Source organism: Dipodomys ordii, unplaced genomic scaffold (assembly GCF_000151885.1).
Source record: "Dipodomys ordii isolate 6190 unplaced genomic scaffold, Dord_2.0 Scaffold82, whole genome shotgun sequence".
NCBI classification, from domain to species: domain Eukaryota; kingdom Metazoa; phylum Chordata; class Mammalia; order Rodentia; family Heteromyidae; genus Dipodomys; species Dipodomys ordii.
Window position 1 is genome coordinate 7,795,543 of NW_012267298.1, and position 17,031 is coordinate 7,812,573.

The 17,031-nt window shown below is 34.8% G+C and overlaps 1 protein-coding gene across 1 annotated transcript in view; it reads left to right on the forward strand.

The window, feature by feature from the left end:
- Nucleotides 1-17,031, forward strand: part of Khdrbs3 (KH domain containing, RNA binding, signal transduction associated 3) — a 118,754-nt gene that overhangs the window by 35,091 nt on the left and 66,632 nt on the right. The window contains exons 3-5 of the mRNA XM_013025132.1: nt 5,841-5,957; nt 12,675-12,821; nt 16,341-16,480. Of these exons, the coding sequence (XP_012880586.1) occupies nt 5,841-5,957; nt 12,675-12,821; nt 16,341-16,480 (404 nt within the window). The remainder of the gene's footprint in view (nt 1-5,840; nt 5,958-12,674; nt 12,822-16,340; nt 16,481-17,031) is intronic.

Sequence of the window (17,031 nt, forward strand, 5' to 3'; positions counted from 1 at the left end):
TGTAAAGCTCGTTTTGGACATGACAACTTGTACTTCTCATTGTTGCATCAGATCCACCTGTATCCTTAAACAACTGGTTTTTCCCCATCTCCTCCACAAGCAGTAAGCTTTTTCTAGGAATACAACATAGGGGGACCTTCTTAATCTTCACTGCCTTTAGGAGAAGGGTACTCAGATAAAATTAATCATTGTCACAGGCAGGGCTTAGCATGTTATCTAATCTTTTAATCTTCATAATAACAGAGTCTAATGACACTTAGAAGACACCCAGTGGTAAATATGGTATATAGTAAATATGTGAAATTGAGGCCTGGAATTACTGTGTTCTGGTAAGAGAGACAGGCCACAGTGACACTCCTTTGGAAGTTCGTGCCGGGAGACCCTTAGAATGGTGGGACTGAGAAACAGTGAGAGAAGTGTGCTGCATAGGTTTTCTTTCTTTCTTTCTTTCTTTCTTTCTTTCTTTCTTTCTTTCTTTCTTTCTTTCTTTCTTTCTTTCTTTCTTTCTTTCCTTCCTTCCTTCCTTCCTTCCTTCCTTGCTTCCTTGCTTCCTTCCTTGCTTCCTTGCTTCTTTCCGCCCGTCCATCCGTCCGTCTTTCTGTTTGTCTTTCTGTCTCTGTCTTTTTTTCTTTCTTTTTTGGCTTCTATCATCTAGAGAGTCCAGAATATGTTCTTAGTCTATATATTGCTCGGGTCTTGTGAGTCTTGTGTATGCCTACCTTAGGGATTTAAAAAAATATTTTTTTATTATCTTTAAGTACTTGTACAAAGGAATTGCTATTCAACAATGCAGTTTATGAATACAGTGTGTTTTGATCAATGTCACCCTAGCTTTGGGGATTTAAAAAAAAATTTAAGCTGCATATTAGAATATCTTGTAGCAAGCATGGAGGAATTGAACTTTAAAATTGAGTTAACTGTAAGGGCATCAAGTATAATAAATAGAAAGCAACCCACATCTTGGGAGTCTGCTTTAGTATTATTTTTTAGCAAAAGCTATTGTACTGTTGACATTTTACACAGGATACTTCTTTGTGGAGAGCAACTGTGTCCCTTTCTGATATCTGACATTATAGGCCTTTATCAATTTGTATTCTAAGTCTCAGCAGTAACCCCAGTTATTGTGTCAGCCAAACCTGCTAAATATTTTCAAATGTCCCTTAGGGGGGTGATGCAATCTGCAGCTGGAGAACCTGACTAGGCAACCAACGATACTGACATTAGCATGACTCAGCTTGGAGAATGCTCAGGATCCATACAGTTAGTTTTCAATATTAGAATCCCTGACTTGTAATCAAAGGTCAGAGTTTGATCCATCACTGAGCCTGCCCATATCATTTTAGTGTGGTGGCTGGCCCCTTGGTATGTCTGTGAAAAAAGTGAAGTCAGTTCCAGTAAACATGAGTATCACTTAGAGTACATATATCTGCAGTAGTTCAGCACATCAATTTAGCACTAACTTAGTATCATTTGTAGATGAGCTACTCGCTGCTCTTAGGCTGATTTTTAATAGTTAAATGGAACAAGAAACCCCAAAACTATGTAAGTCTATGTAAGTTATGTACAATTATTTACCTTTTAGCATAGAGTTCAATGGGATTTTCCTGATTATATCAAGAGTTTATAACAATACAAGTGAAATGTATGTGATTTATTTTATTATTCCTTTTTATTTGACTATTTTCTCACTCTCACCAATTCCATGTTTTATAACTTTATCCGCCCACACTTTTGTATGCATATCTTGAAAATGACTTAAATTTTCCTAACCACAGAGGAAAATCAATACAGATGGTGCAATTTGAACCTATTTTTAAAATACTGGTTAATACATAAAAACACAAATTATTCATACTTATGGGGTACCTTAATGATAGTTCAATACATATGTATATGTTATAATGTTTGTGATATTTAATACTTGAATACATTTTATAATGTTTTTGATGCAGGTTAAAAATCGGTCTTTTCAAGCTTATAATTTGCTTATAATAAAATATTCTAAATCTGTCAAAACTATAAAACATTATCTTTAGCCACACCTACTGTGAAGTAAAACATCAGAATTTATTCCTAAGTGAAACCTCCTATCTATAGACTAATCTTTCTCCATCTCTCTCTCTCCTCTGCTGTCCTAAATTCTGGTAACTGCCATTCTACTCCAAACTTCCATGAGCTCAGCTTTTTATATTCTGCATATGAGTGAGATCACATAGTACTTCTTGCCTGGCTAATCTCATTTAATGTTAATATTCTCCATCATTACAATGGTGGGGTTTCATATCAAAATAATACTCCGTTATATATGTGTATATAAGTGCCACATTTTCTTCATTCATTTATCAGTTGAAGGATATTTAGGTTGTTTCCATGTCTTGGCTATTGTGAACATGGATAATGTAATGGGACTGCAGAGGTCTCTGACATGTTGATTTTCATTTCCTTTGTGTATATGAGTATATGTGCACGTATGTGCCCACGTGTGTGCCCGTGTGTGTGTGTGTGTGTGTGTGTGTGTGTGTATCCATCCAGTAGTGGGATAGCTGTCTTATATGGTAGCTGGTTTTTTTTCCAGCTTTTTAGAAAACTGTCTTGTTTTACATGACTATGGATTTAAAATTTCACCAACAGTATATAGCAGTTCTCTTTTTCTTTACCTTCTGGCCAACATCTGTTATTTTTGTCTTTTTGATAGTAGCTTGTCTGACTAGAATGAGATGATAATTCATTGTAATTATGATCTGACTTTCCTAATGATTAGTGATGGTGAACACATTTAAATATACTATTTGGTCAGTTTTATGTCTTTCAAAATTCCATTTTAATTCTATCTATCTAATTTATGTCACTATTGAATATTTGAGTTTCTGTATATTTTGGATACTGACCATTGACAAGGGTATATTTTTAAAGTTGTTAACACATTTTGTAATTTGTCTTTTTACTCTTATGATTGTTTCTTTGAGTAATAGATTCTGGTCTGACATTCAAATCAATTCATTTTGAGTTGATCTTTGTAATAGGTGAGATGGGTTCTGGTTTCATCCTGTGTATGATCCCCATTTTTCCCAGGACCATTCATTAAAAATGCTTCCCATTTTCTTATGCAGGACTTTAAAACCTTTGTTGAAAAATAGTTAATTTAGTTGTGTGTTTATTTCCATTGTCTCTATTCCAATGGTCTTTGTGTTTCCTTTGAAGCCAATACTGTTCTGTTTGATTATTATATCAGTACCTTCTGACTTGTACCTTTTGCTCAATGCTTTGGCAATTATTGAGGGGTGGGAATGCATACAATTTTGCATTGCTTTTTCTAATTCTGTAAAGGCTTCATTGGTGTTTTGATAGGGGTTGCTCAGATTCATTAGACCATTTTGAGTAGAATGGGCCTTTCACCAATATTGATATTTAGGTTTTTTTTTGTGAAAATACCAAACAGAAGGGTTAAAATTACATGAGCAAGGTAATGAGTACATTTCTTATCAAGCATTGTTGCCTCCTCCTTTGTTTACCTTTATCATCCCTGCCCTCCCATACCCCACCTCCCCCACCCCCAAATTGTAAAGTTTATTTTTCGACATAGCATCTTGTACATTTCATTGTTGCATTGGGTCCATCTGTATCCCTATTTAAGCAATTTGTTTTTTTCCCTTCCCCTCCCCAAATTATACCAACATCAAATACAGCAAAAACAGGGGTTATACCGTGGGGGAGGGACATACAAAGCAACAAAAAAAATCACCTTATAAATATGTTAGAAGCAATAGCAAGAAAGCAAAACCATTTGAGTCCTTATCTTGGGGTTCATTTCGTTTAACATCAACTTATCTGACCATTTCTGCTTGTCTCAGACATATACTAGTTACTGCATATAAGGGAAACCACCAGGACCAATATTGATTTTGTGATGCCGTCCCAGTTTTTCTGTCCTCTTTAATTTCTTCTATCAACATTTGATTCAGAGTCTTTGGTTGAATTTATTCCTAAACAGGTATTTGTTTGTTTTTGGTGTTTATTTCAGATTTTTGTAAAAGGGGTTTCTTGATTTCAGTTTCACATATCTGGCATTGGCTAATAGCACTTGAAGTAATTTACATTGATATGCACATTGAATTCAGTACATTCATTTATTTTGATAAGTTTTTGATAGGGTCTTTCTGAATTTCTATACAAAAGACCATGTAACCTGTAAACATTGACAGTTGGAGTTACTCTTCTCTGTGTATGTGGTACTGAGGAATTGAACTCAGGGCTTCATGCATGTTAGGCAAGAACTCTACCACTAAGCCACATTCCCAGCTGATTTACTCTTCTCTAATATGGTTACACTTTAATTTTTCTTTGGTTGATTACTAGGACTTCCAGCCTGTTGAATTAGCTTGGTGAAAGTGGGCAACCTAGAAAGCTTACATCTTTTCCCCAATCCAATGTTGACTGCTTTTCATATATGACCTTTATTATTTTGAGGTACATTCCTTCTACACTTAATTTGTTCATTGTTTTTGTTTCATTTGTTTTTCTCTTAAGATGGGAATAGGCAAACAAAATTGCATTTTGTGTGAACATGGATGCACATTGTCTTTATTGTATCCTGAATTACACTCTTTTGGATAATACCCAAGAGTGATATTGCTGTGTCATAGGGTGGTAGTTTTCAGTTTTTGTTTTTTTTTAAATTCTCCATACTACATTCTGTAGTTGTTGCACTAGTTTATTTTCTATCAATAGTTTAATAGCAGCCCATTCCCACTTTTGTCTTTGCTATATCATTTGTTGTTTCTATTCTTAATCATGGCCATGCTAAGGTCTGAAATTTTGAGACCGTCAGTAGCCATTCTTAAAGTCTAGAATTGTGATACCTCCGGCATTGCTCTTTTTGCCCAAAGTTTTTTTGGCTATTCAAGGTCTTGGGTTCCATATGAATTTGTAGATGACACATAGATTTTACTGGGAATTTGTAGATTGCCTTTGGAATTCTGTTAGTCTTTAATACCTTCTTGTGTTTTCTTTATTTCTTTAAACATTATCCATAAATATTTATTTTTTATCTGTAAGTAGTTATAAAAGGGATTTTAGTTCACCATGTCATTTTATGATACATCTTGGTCAATGTCACTCACTCTTCCCATATTTACCTCATCTGTCCCAACCTTGCCCATTTACCTGATTATATTTTCGCCTATATACATTGAATATTATGGTTGTCTTCACACACACTTCCATTGGGTTTTCCTCCCTCCCTGTGATCTGCCCTCTGACAAAGCATGTTATAGTTTTTTGGTATGTATTTGTTAGACTATAAGTTAATTGTTCAAAGGAAAATGCACCATTAAAATCTCCCCTTATATATACCATATTTTAGTCAGTTTGTGTATAAATGCATATAACCCTTCTGTTCTCATCATATTTGTTTATAATTTATATTTTCCATGTATGAGAAAAATCATGGTCAGTGTATTCATTGGCTGAATGGCTCATTCTATGTGCTTGGAATTCCCTAATGACTATTCTAGTGCAGATTATAGTGTGTCTACATCATCTCTCTTCATCTGTACTCTGATCCTGTTTATATTGATAATTACAGTAGTAAGGCAGGAATTCTAGGAAATTAGCCCCACTCACAATTTATGAAGTAAATACCACTGCTGAAATGATCCACATAAAGTATATATTTTTTAATTTTTATAAAATATTTTATATGTTTATCATATTTTGTTGTTCATGTAAAATATAATGCATAGGAGGAACTTAAATATTTTGTTTTTACTGAGTGAAATGTAACAAGCTGCAATTTAAGATACGAATGTTACAAATTTGGTTTAATGGTTTGTTTTTATTAGTTCAACTTTGTGGGGAAACTTCTGGGTCCACGTGGCAATTCTCTGAAGCGCTTACAAGAAGAAACCTTGACAAAAATGTCCATCCTTGGAAAAGGTTCTATGAGAGACAAGGCAAAGGTAATATTGATTGAAGACAATGGTTTCCTTTTCGGTCAGGTAATTTTATATCCTTTTTATGTCATCCAGTGTGTTAACATTTAGTATGTAAAAGCTAATTGGACCACATGCAAATATTATACATGGTGATAAGTTTATAATTATGTTTAGAAATTGAGTCCCTCTGGCCAACAAAATATATAGCATCATAAAACTGCACCTGTATGTGTGGAGTATATATACATAAAATATTAATGTTCAATTTTTTTTCTTCTAGAAGTAATATGTCACAGGTTGTGTGATAGGATTAAAATGATTACAAAGAGAAGTAAAAATTAAATGTCGATACACCATCTGCTTTGGATTTTTAGTTATTCCTTTCAATCTTTTTTCTGAGGACGTTTCAAATACAGCCATGTACTGTGTAAGTGTTTTGGTCAACCACAACAGTGTGTATGAATGAGTCTTGTGGTGATTTGTCTAGGTTAGAATAAATATACTCTGTGATATTCACAAATCATAAAATAGTGGTTTCCTCAGAACTTGTCACTGCTGCTGAGATAGAACTAGATTTGAGCTCATGGTATATATTCTTTTTTCTTTTTAATATTGAATATACTTTGTCATGCTGTTAAACATAGATTTTTAGTGTTTGGATAATAGTTTAGTATTCTAAAATGTATTTTCCTTGGATATATTTACATCTTAATTTATTGACAAGTTTAACATTACTAAGTTATTTTTATTGGCCGTTTCCATAATATTTTGGAAGAAAATTTTACATAGCAGAATACTTTTAATTTACACTGTTTCTTACCATCAGTCTTTCTCTTATTTATAAAAGATATTATTGAGATCAAATCTACTACTTTCAGTGATCTCTTACCCTGAAATGTTAAATAAAGCGTTTTAGACATAAACATTTTAAAATGAAAATTAGCCTCATTGCACAAAAGTCTATCTAAAGTAAATTGCTTGTGTAATAAAAAATAATCACTATATGTTTATTGAACACCCACTGAGAATTAGACATAGTGTAGAACATTTTATAGGCATTACTTCAGTTATCCTTGGTGAAAAATGGTAGATAATGGCATTCTTCTAATTTACAAGTAGAAAATTGAGGTCCAGAGAACTTGAGTTACCATCTAGGAGAAGCAGGAATTCATTTGATTATCTTAATAAAAATTAATAAAATGAAAATATGGCTTTTTGACATTTACCTATATGTTTTCCACTATTGCTATGGAAATCAGGGCACGTATCAGGCTGTTGTGGAGAATAGTTTAAAATGTCCATTTCCAGGTCAGTCGAACTGGTTAGAAACTCAACATGAATTTTCAGTACATATTTGTAAATTAATCTTAGACATGGCCAAGTTTTGTTCATTACTTACTGAACATGTTATTTAAATTCTTTGACTCTTCTGTTTTGGGATTAGGAGAAAATGAAACCATATTATGGGTCAGTCAGAAATTCCATGTGTGTATCTTGTAGGAACTTTGTACTTGCTGGTATTCTAATTCAATCTTTAATAAAATGATCTGGTAATGAATACATGGAATGTGCGTGAAAACCACAGACAGGGATCCATTATGTACTTACTTTGTACTTGATTGTAGTTAATCAAGTTCCTTAGTCTAAAGCCGTGTTTTAGTTTTTGAAGGGAGGATTTTTCTTGGTTTGTTTTTGTGTGATGCAGGAACAGTGATCAGGGTGTCCAACCATAATTTTATAAACAGAAAGGATTTGTAAAGAAGGAAAATCTCTGTCCAGATTGTATATTCAAATAATAGTACCCTCTTACCTAACTAATGAAAATGATCCTAAATATAATCAGATTGCTATCCAACTTATATAGTCCCAATGGCTTGTGGTATCCTCTGCTATTGTTGTATTGTTCACTCAGGAAAGAAATTGACAGCCAGTCACCTTTAACAAAAGGGAGTCTGTGTTGAAGGAATGCATAACTTCTATCTCTGTCAGTCTGAGATGGTTAAGGAATGAGCCATCAGATATCTGCCTCCCCGTGGCCCTCATGGCTGCCTGATCAGAGTACCTATTCTCCATCTATGAGGCATCTGGTTTTAATACATTTGGGCCTCTTTTCCAGACCACTTACCACTTAAGGAGTACTCCTCTCATTTCTGGACAAAGATGGTTGTGCAGTGGATGCTCATTTTTATTCCATCAGGATACCCTGCAGAGGGAAGAATAACACACACCAAGTGTTTTCATTCTTCTCAGTTCACTGTCATAGGCTCGGACCAGAGTTCTACATATCTCCTGACCTTACAAGCTCCTGAGTGGAGCAGCGTTAGATCAGAATCAGTTCATTGATTCTTAAGCTGTATAGCTATTTCTTCTTTTGTATACACTCAGTCTAGGAAAAGGTTCTAAATCCTTGTTAGGGAGACAAGGATAGAGTATCACATGCTAGGGGATATGAAGGTACTGTATATTTCTTGCCATTTCTCTGGGTTTAACTTCCATTCTCTTGTTTTCTAAGTCCGTACAGTAAGCAGGGATCTGATTGTAGACCAGATGACTTTTGGTCATCTCTTTTCATGGAACTGTCTGCAGTTCATATAGCATAGGAAAGTCTTGCTGTGTAGACTTCTGCTGATGTGGATGACTCTGGGATTTTGGTATTTGGATATTGGAATTCCTTTTTAATAAAATATTATTGTAAAGATGATGTATACATGGTTACATAAGTCAGGTAAAGAGTACATTTCTCTTTGGACAGTGTCACCCTGAGAATTCTTTAAATCCTCCCAAATGTTGTCATTATAAAGCTCATATTTTTACCTAGACATTATTCTAAATCATGCGTAAGAGGAATGGATATCTGCATTGTCATTCAGAAGAACAGAGATTGAATTCTGCATCTCTTTGTTGGATTCATTAGCCCTAGGCTAAGCACCAAAACCTTCCAGGATTCTTCTGGCTTTTTGGCTCTTGAATTGATAACATAAAGCCTTATGGTAGTCAGCTTTCCTTCACTGTAACAAAAATATTTGAACCACACGATATATAAGGAAAAAAAGGACTATTTTGATTTGCAGTTGTGGAAGTACTCCCCCCCCCCCGTTTTTTTTTTGGCTGGTCGTGGGGCTTGAACTATGGGCTTGGGCACTGTTCCTGCCCTCTTCAGCTCACTGCAAGCGCTGTATCGCTTGAGCCACAGTGCCACTTCCGGTTTTCTCGTGGTTTATTGGCAATAAGTGTCTCAGAGACTTTCCTGCCCGGGCTGGCTTTGAACCTCGATACTCAGATCTCAGCCTCCTGAGTAGCTAGGATTACAGGCGTGAGCCGCCGGAAGTACCCATTTTTATAGCCCCCTGTATGCTCCCTGTTTTTTGGAGTGTGTAGTGTGCAAAACCATTCATAGCCAGGTTGTGCAAAACCATTCACCTTGTGGCTAAGGAGGTGTGAAAAACCATTTACCACATGGCCAGGAAGCAAAGAGAAAAATACATTGATCTCATTTTCCCTTTGAAGAATACTTCTGGTACTTTCCCACTCGGTCCCTGTGCCCAAAGCTTTCTGCTGCCTCTTAGGAGTACCTTTTTTTTTTTAACACAGACTTTTAAAACATAGACATTTTGGGGGACATTAAGCCCCCAAACTATACAACCCCCTTTTTAATCTTTTGACTACCATAAGAAGCTGCCAATTTCCTGCTATTCTAGCAGTCTTCTCCCTCCTGTCCATAACTGTAATATTGTCTTTGCCACATGATCTATCAGTTTAACCTTATAAATTATTTTGTTGAAGGTAACCACAGATGCTGATTTAAGTCATGTGTGCTACTTGAATTCTACTGCTAATATTTTACCTTTTGTTATATAATCAGATCCTCCTTAAATTGTTAAATATTAATTTCATTTGATCCTTTTTACTAATTTGATCTGCTTAGATTCTCAGTTAATAGTGTATTTCTTTCTAAAAAGACTCTCTCAGTATTAAACTCCCATTCTAAAAATCGTTTCATTTTATTTGCTACATTGATGAAGTTATGGCAGTTACAACTGATACATATCTATCAGCTGGATATGCAACTAATAATCACAATGATGTTATTATCTATTGAGCTTTTGCTAATATTGTAAGTCAAACTGGACATTTTGCCTTACATTGAAAGTAGGAAGATAATTAGTATTGTGGCTGTGCAATAGTATTTACCTTTTCTATACTCACTTTTTGAATGCTATGAATGAGGCTTAATTCTAATGCATACCAGTGTGGCAATCCCATGAGATAAGTATGCAGTTATAATCCACATTTAAATTCAGCCCTAAGGGGAAGGATTAAGTAACCTGCCCAAAGTTGTATGGTAAGTATTGGATTGGAGATTTGAGCGAAGAGTTTCACGGTCTTTATGCTTCCCCAAATATCATATTGCCTCTCACCTTTATTAACCCATAGAATTTTCTAGTAAAGACACATTACTCTATGGAATGACACTTGGCTGTAGCTATAGAATAGACATTCCATTCTGTCTGTCCTAACCTAAGTTTGTGAATATGATCCAGAAAGTAAAATTACATTTAAATTACTTGCTATAAGATGAGAAAAGATAAAACATGCTGTTATGTGTAAATCGATTTTTTAAAGCTTCAACTGTGAAAGTGTTTCAAATTAAATTGTTTAAATGTTCTCATTAATACAAGACATAAAAGTATATACTTTTTTTTAATTTATTTATTTTTTATTTGTGAACATACTGTACAGAGGGGTTACAATTACATGGGCAGGATAATGCGTACATTTCTTACCAAGCATTGCAGCCTCCTCCTTTGGTTTACCCTTCACATCCCTTCCCAGCCTCCCCCCTCCCCCCCAATCCCAACCCTTCTCCTCCCTCCCTCCCCCCCCCCGACCAACGTTGTAAAGCTCGTTTGGACATGACAACTTATACTTCTCGTTGTTGCATCAGGTCCACCTGTATCCTTAACAACTGTTTTTTCCCCCTCTCCTCCACAAGTTATACTGATATCAAATATAGTGAAAGCAGGGGTTATACTGTGGGGGAAGGACATACAAAGCAACAAAGAGATAGTCTTATAAATGCGTTAGAAACACATGCATGAAAGAAAAAACATTAAAATACATATCTAAGGGTTCATTTTCCTGACATCACATTATCTGACCTTTTCCGCTTGACTCATACATATACTAGAAATTGCAAATAAGGGAAACCATGGGACCTATGTTTCTTTGGGCCTGGCTTACTTCACTTAATATATTTTTTTCCAAGTTTTTCCATTTCCTAACAAATGTGGCAATGTCATTCTTTCTGATGGAGGCATAAAGTATATACTTTTTAAACTTACATTTTTATTATCTTTAGTTGTACATAGATTTACCATTCAAAAATCAGTTCATGAGTACAGTGCATCTTTAAAACTACACTTATTATAGAATTCATGTTTTCAAGGAAATTTCAAGGAAATGAATAGTATATTATGGTATCCCATTTTACTCTGTTTCAGTCATTTTCTTCTGTTTCTAATGTCCTTTCTACATATTTGAAAGAGACTAGAAGTGCCTAGTGTATGTAGGCAGTGTACCCAGATATTAGGTTCTGTATCTCCTGTGTTCATTCATCTGTACCCATTCTGTTCTCCATAGCCCTACACTAATATACATGAATTAATACCAAATTGACTTTTCAGATTAATTTTCAAATTATATATACTCTAAGCTCATGCAGCTAATAACTAGTATAGATAGTTGAGGTTCAATTAAACCTGACTAGATTTTGTAACCTTATCTGTTCTCTGCGTTTCTTACTTTTATTGTAAAAATTCAAAATAGTGAGGAAAGCTAAACTGGTAAAGGGTAGACCTTCTGGCATTTGCTTTGTTGGTCGGTTGGCTAGCACTGAAATTGAAATGTGCTGTCCTAGAATTGACTGGGGTTGTCTCATGTGGTAGGTTTTTCTGAAAAGTTTAGGAAGATGTGCTATCTTTTGGACATCCTTCTAGGTATAGATTCCACTAATTTCCTTTTGGACATCCTTCTAGGTATAGATTCCACTAATTTCATCTTTCTGATTTTAATGTTTGAAGCAAAAACATGGAAGATTCAAATTCTAGTTATCAGTACCTACAAAAAGTTCAGTGATAGTGCCCAGGCCCTGAGTTCAAGCCTCAGCACACACACACATATGTACACAAAACCCACTTGTTGAACATTTTCTGTATACTCTACAAGTTATTAGGCATGGAGAATGTATCACCAGCATCACAAAATAACACAGACGTGGTTGGTATTCATTCCATGGCAGTGAGATTGCAATGAGAGAAAATAGAGAATTGTGAGTCAAGCTACGGCAGTTAGTTTAGAGAGAGGTAAATATATGCTGTGTATCAGCATCGTGGGCACACAGTACAGCCAGTACAGAAGCTAGCTTGGTGGTTGACCAGGATAGGAAACAAAGGAAGCCTGTGCAGCCAGTGGATTAATAGAACAAGGGAAGCAGGAGTAGGCAGAAGAGGGCGGGCATGCAGACAAGGCCAGATGATGGGCTGGCTCCTGGGCCAGTCGCAGAATAGAGCGAGACTTAATCCAGCAGGAATAAGATCAGATTTGTATTGAAACATTTTTTAGGGTAATATTTGCTGTTGAGGGAATCTTCTCTGACCACCATAATCAAAAAGGTTTTAGGTGATTTTGACTTTAGTTTTCTATTACTGAAATATTTGAAAATATGATGTTTTTCCTTTTCAGGAAGAAGAGTTGAGGAAAAGTGGGGAAGCAAAATACTTTCACCTCAATGATGACCTCCATGTGCTCATTGAAGTGTTTGCTCCACCAGCAGAAGCTTATGCCCGAATGGGACATGCTTTGGAAGAAATCAAAAAGTTCCTCATCCCTGTGAGTACAGTTTTTGTTCATAGTTAGCTTGTGTTTTAGAGCCATTTTAATATATTCTTAATAGTGCTTAGTATAGTAATGATTAACTGGTCTGTTACAAAAGTTTATATTTGTGTCTTAGAGACTTCACAGTGTCATTGTGAATTATCTAACATTATCTTTTCTTTATACATGAAATAATAGAGTTTGAGATAGATTAAAATAATATTGCTAAATTTATATTCAGTATGCCTATTCATGAGTACAGTGCAGCTTGATCCGTGTCATCTTCTATCTCCTACACCCCAGTTTATCCCAACTCAACCCATCCCCTCAAGTGCATATGTACATTCAGTATCATGATTTTATTTGCCATGCACCATTCCCCTCTTCATTCATCTGTTCTTTGTCCACTTAAACTTAATTCCCTTGTGTCAAGACATGTTTCAGCTTCCTGATATTCATGTTGTTAAGCTATGTTCTAATTCTTCAAGAAGAATCTGCTCCCATTTATACCATATTTTAGTCAGTTTGTGTACATTTGCATATGTCCCTGTTTTCATATATGATTATAGTTTAGATCTAACTTTCACATATAAGAGAAAACATGCACCTCCTCTGTCTTTGAGCCTACTTACTTTATTCAACACAATTTTTTCCAGGTCTGTTCATTTCCCTGCAAATGGTATACATATATACATAATGTAATGAATATATTATATACTATGTATCTTTTGAAGTCATGTACTGTAGTATCTCTTAACACAATAAAATCAAAATAGCAATAAAGACTCAAAAAAGAAAAGCCGTGGACTCAATGGATTCACAGTTGAATTTTATGAAAATGGCTATTACTACTAAAGGGATTGATTGATTTTATGATTCTGAAGTAGAATCCCTTTTGTACCTTTGTTTTGTCTTAGTGCTGTGGCTAGGAATTCCAGTACTATGCAGAATGAAGGTAGAAAGCATGGACATCCTTCTCTTATTCCTTACTTACAGGAAGTGGGTTCAGTTTTTCAGAATTTAGTATGATGTTGGCTGTAGATTTGTAATATTTACTCTTTATTATGTTGACGTATGGTTTCTTCTATTCATAACTTCTTCAAAGTTTTTAATTAAAAAAATGATGTTAGGTTTTTTCTGTATCCATTGAGATCAGGTAGTTCACATCCTCAATTCTGTTGAAGGGCAGTATAATATTTATTGTTTTACATATTGAACAAGCCTTGCAACCCTGGGATGAAACTAACTTAATCATAGAGTATGATTTGTTTTTTGAGTGGTTGAATTCAGTTAGGAAGCATTTTATTAATAAAATTTGCATCTGTATTAATCAGAGAGTGATCTTTAGTTTTCTTTTTTGTTGAATCACTGTCCACTTCTTGGATGAGTGTAATGAGTTTGGTAGTGATTTTTTTTTGGTAGTGATTTTTTTTTTTGGTAATGATTTAGTGGAATTTTTTTAGTCATTATTTATTTGAATTTACTTGAATTTTTCAGTTTTTTTTTTTATGTTGGTATACCTATTGGTGTCCCAGTTTCAGCCTTTCTTTTCTTCATCTGTTTTCCTGTGTTCCTCAGAGTAGGTCACTTTAATTGACCTCTCTTCAATTTAACTAGTTTTTTTTTTTTGCCACTTCCAAGTCTGCTGTAAAGTTCATCTCTCTTTTCATTGGTATTATTGATCATTATTTTTTCCATATCTTCTTTTGCAGTTCCAATATCTGGGCCCTCTCCAGCAGTTAGTTTCTCTCTTCCTCTTTTTCCATGATATTTGTGTTTGCTTCTGATTTTAACCATGCCCTTCCAGGAAGGTGCTGTGTCTATACTGTACAATGGTTGGTAGAAGCGTTTTCCTGCTTTCCTCTCCTAGAGGAATTGAATTAGTATACCAATTAGTCTAAGGAGAAGGTGTAGTAACCTCCCCAGGCCAAATTTCCTCAGATTCCTACTTTTCTTAACACAATTTGGCCATTTTTCATCAGTAAATTTATTATCTTCAGCTTGTTATATACCTTCAGTTAGATTCCGAACTGTGAAAATGATTGCTTCATAGGTAAGCTTTGATAACTCCTCACTGACCCAAAAGGACCATGTGCTCTCATTACCTTTATTCTTTACGTTATTATGGACCTTTGTCAGCATATACATATTTGAAATTTAATGTTACTTTTTAAAATACCTCCCTAATCTGTATGCAGATTCTAGGATTCATTTAGCCAGTCTTCATATCAGCAGTTTGGGTTTTTATGTCAAGATTACAATGCCATTAGTGATCCTAGAATTAACCTTTAACATAAATATTGGTATATTTTGGCAAATATCTCTGAAAAATGAATTCTTATCAGAGAGATCATTGAATTTCCATTAGTTTTCATGATTTCATTAAAAACTATTTTTTTTCATTCTCAATGGCTAATGTGCATTTAGACATTAAATTTACTTTCATATAACTGTTTAGTTAGAGGTTAAAAATCCCTTTTACTTCATAGTTAATGACAGTGTTGATATTAGAGTAGATTCATTTTTTGGAAGGAGAATAAAAATAAGTTAGCATGTATGATATGGAATTTTTAACTTATTTGACTATAATGATTGAATCTGTAGTACTCTTCTAACATTAGAGGCAATTATAAATAATTCAGAAAATTTCTGTGAATCTTCTGTCCACATTGAAAATATCTTTACGTTTCTTTTATTTAAAAATCCTTCTTTGTTTCAAACTGTGGTCATTTCTATCTCTTTCCTTTTCTTAGCCATATGAGGAGATGGTATCCCTTGCCTTTACTTTGTATTGTGACTTATTTTCATTCATCTTTTATCCTACTGAAATGAACTGTGGTCTAACCTGCTCCAAGCTCTTTTTATGTGGGTGATTGTTTTATTGTCAGGAAATCCTTTGGAATTACCCGAATGTGAATACAACTTTGACTTCCTATGACTTCTCTTTGGTTTTCTGACCTGACATTCATCTTATTTTCTCATACAAGCTAGTTAGATTGAATTGCAAATAATAATGCCCATATAGCACTTACATGGAATTTTAATCAATTTATAAATGCTTCATTTTTGAAAGTTGCCTATGAAAGGAGTGATAGCTGGTTATATAGAATTTTAGCTTGGGGAAAAATACTTTTTCCCCTTATCAAAAAATTTGTTTATTTTCAATTTAATAACCTCATTTAAAAAAACTATATCATTAAACCATAGTTTTTCTAAGTGTGTGTGTGTGTGTGTGTGTGTGTGTGTGTGTGTAAAAGTCTATACCTTTCCTGGGGTTTGAACTCAGGACCTTGCTGTCACTGAGCTTTATTGGCTCAAAGTTAGCACTGACCTCTTGAGCCATACCTGTACTTAGCTTTTTGGTGGCTATTTGAAGATAAGAGTCTCACTGACTTTCCTGCCTCAGCTGGCTTCAAACCACAATCCTCAGATCTCAACCTTCTGAATAGCTAGGATTATGGTATGATCTACAGTGTCTAGTTTACTTTTGTATTTCTAATAGGAAGCAAACTCCACTTTCTCTTTTCTGTATAGGACTACAATGACGAGATCCGGCAAGCTCAGCTTCAGGAACTGACATATCTGAATGGTGGTTCAGAGAATGCAGATGTTCCAGTGGTGCGAGGGAAGCCCACCCTGCGTACAAGAGGTGTAGCCACCCCAGCCCTAGCCAGGTAAGTTTAACTGGTGCACTATTTTTTAGGTAAATGTGCCATAGCAACAGTTTCACAGTTCATAAAGTTATACAACAGATCATATTAGTACTTAGAACTAGACCTATGAGTGTACCTATACAAAGCCTGTGTTCATACACCATAGTGTCACCCTGGGGAGATTGACTTTGGAGTAAGATATTTAAATCTAAGCTTTCTAATTAACCTATTCTATTTACGAGCTGATAGCTTTGGAGTAATTATTATTTAACACTAATTCTTTGAAATGCAACTTTTTATGCAAATAAAATGTTTTGATACACACATTAAGGAGCTGATTCCCTAGTTTTCCCATTGGAAGGTTGGCTGTATCAGGACACCGATATAATAAATGATAAATGCAGGGTCAGCTACCAAGTGGGTTCTGAATGCCCATGCCATTTTATTATAAATGCTCTAATATAGACATTACTGATCTGCTCCACAAATAAACAGTTTTTATTTTTGTCTTTGGTTAGTAATTGCTTTTAATAGAAAAGGATTTTAAAGAATAAAAAAATCTGTTATGACTA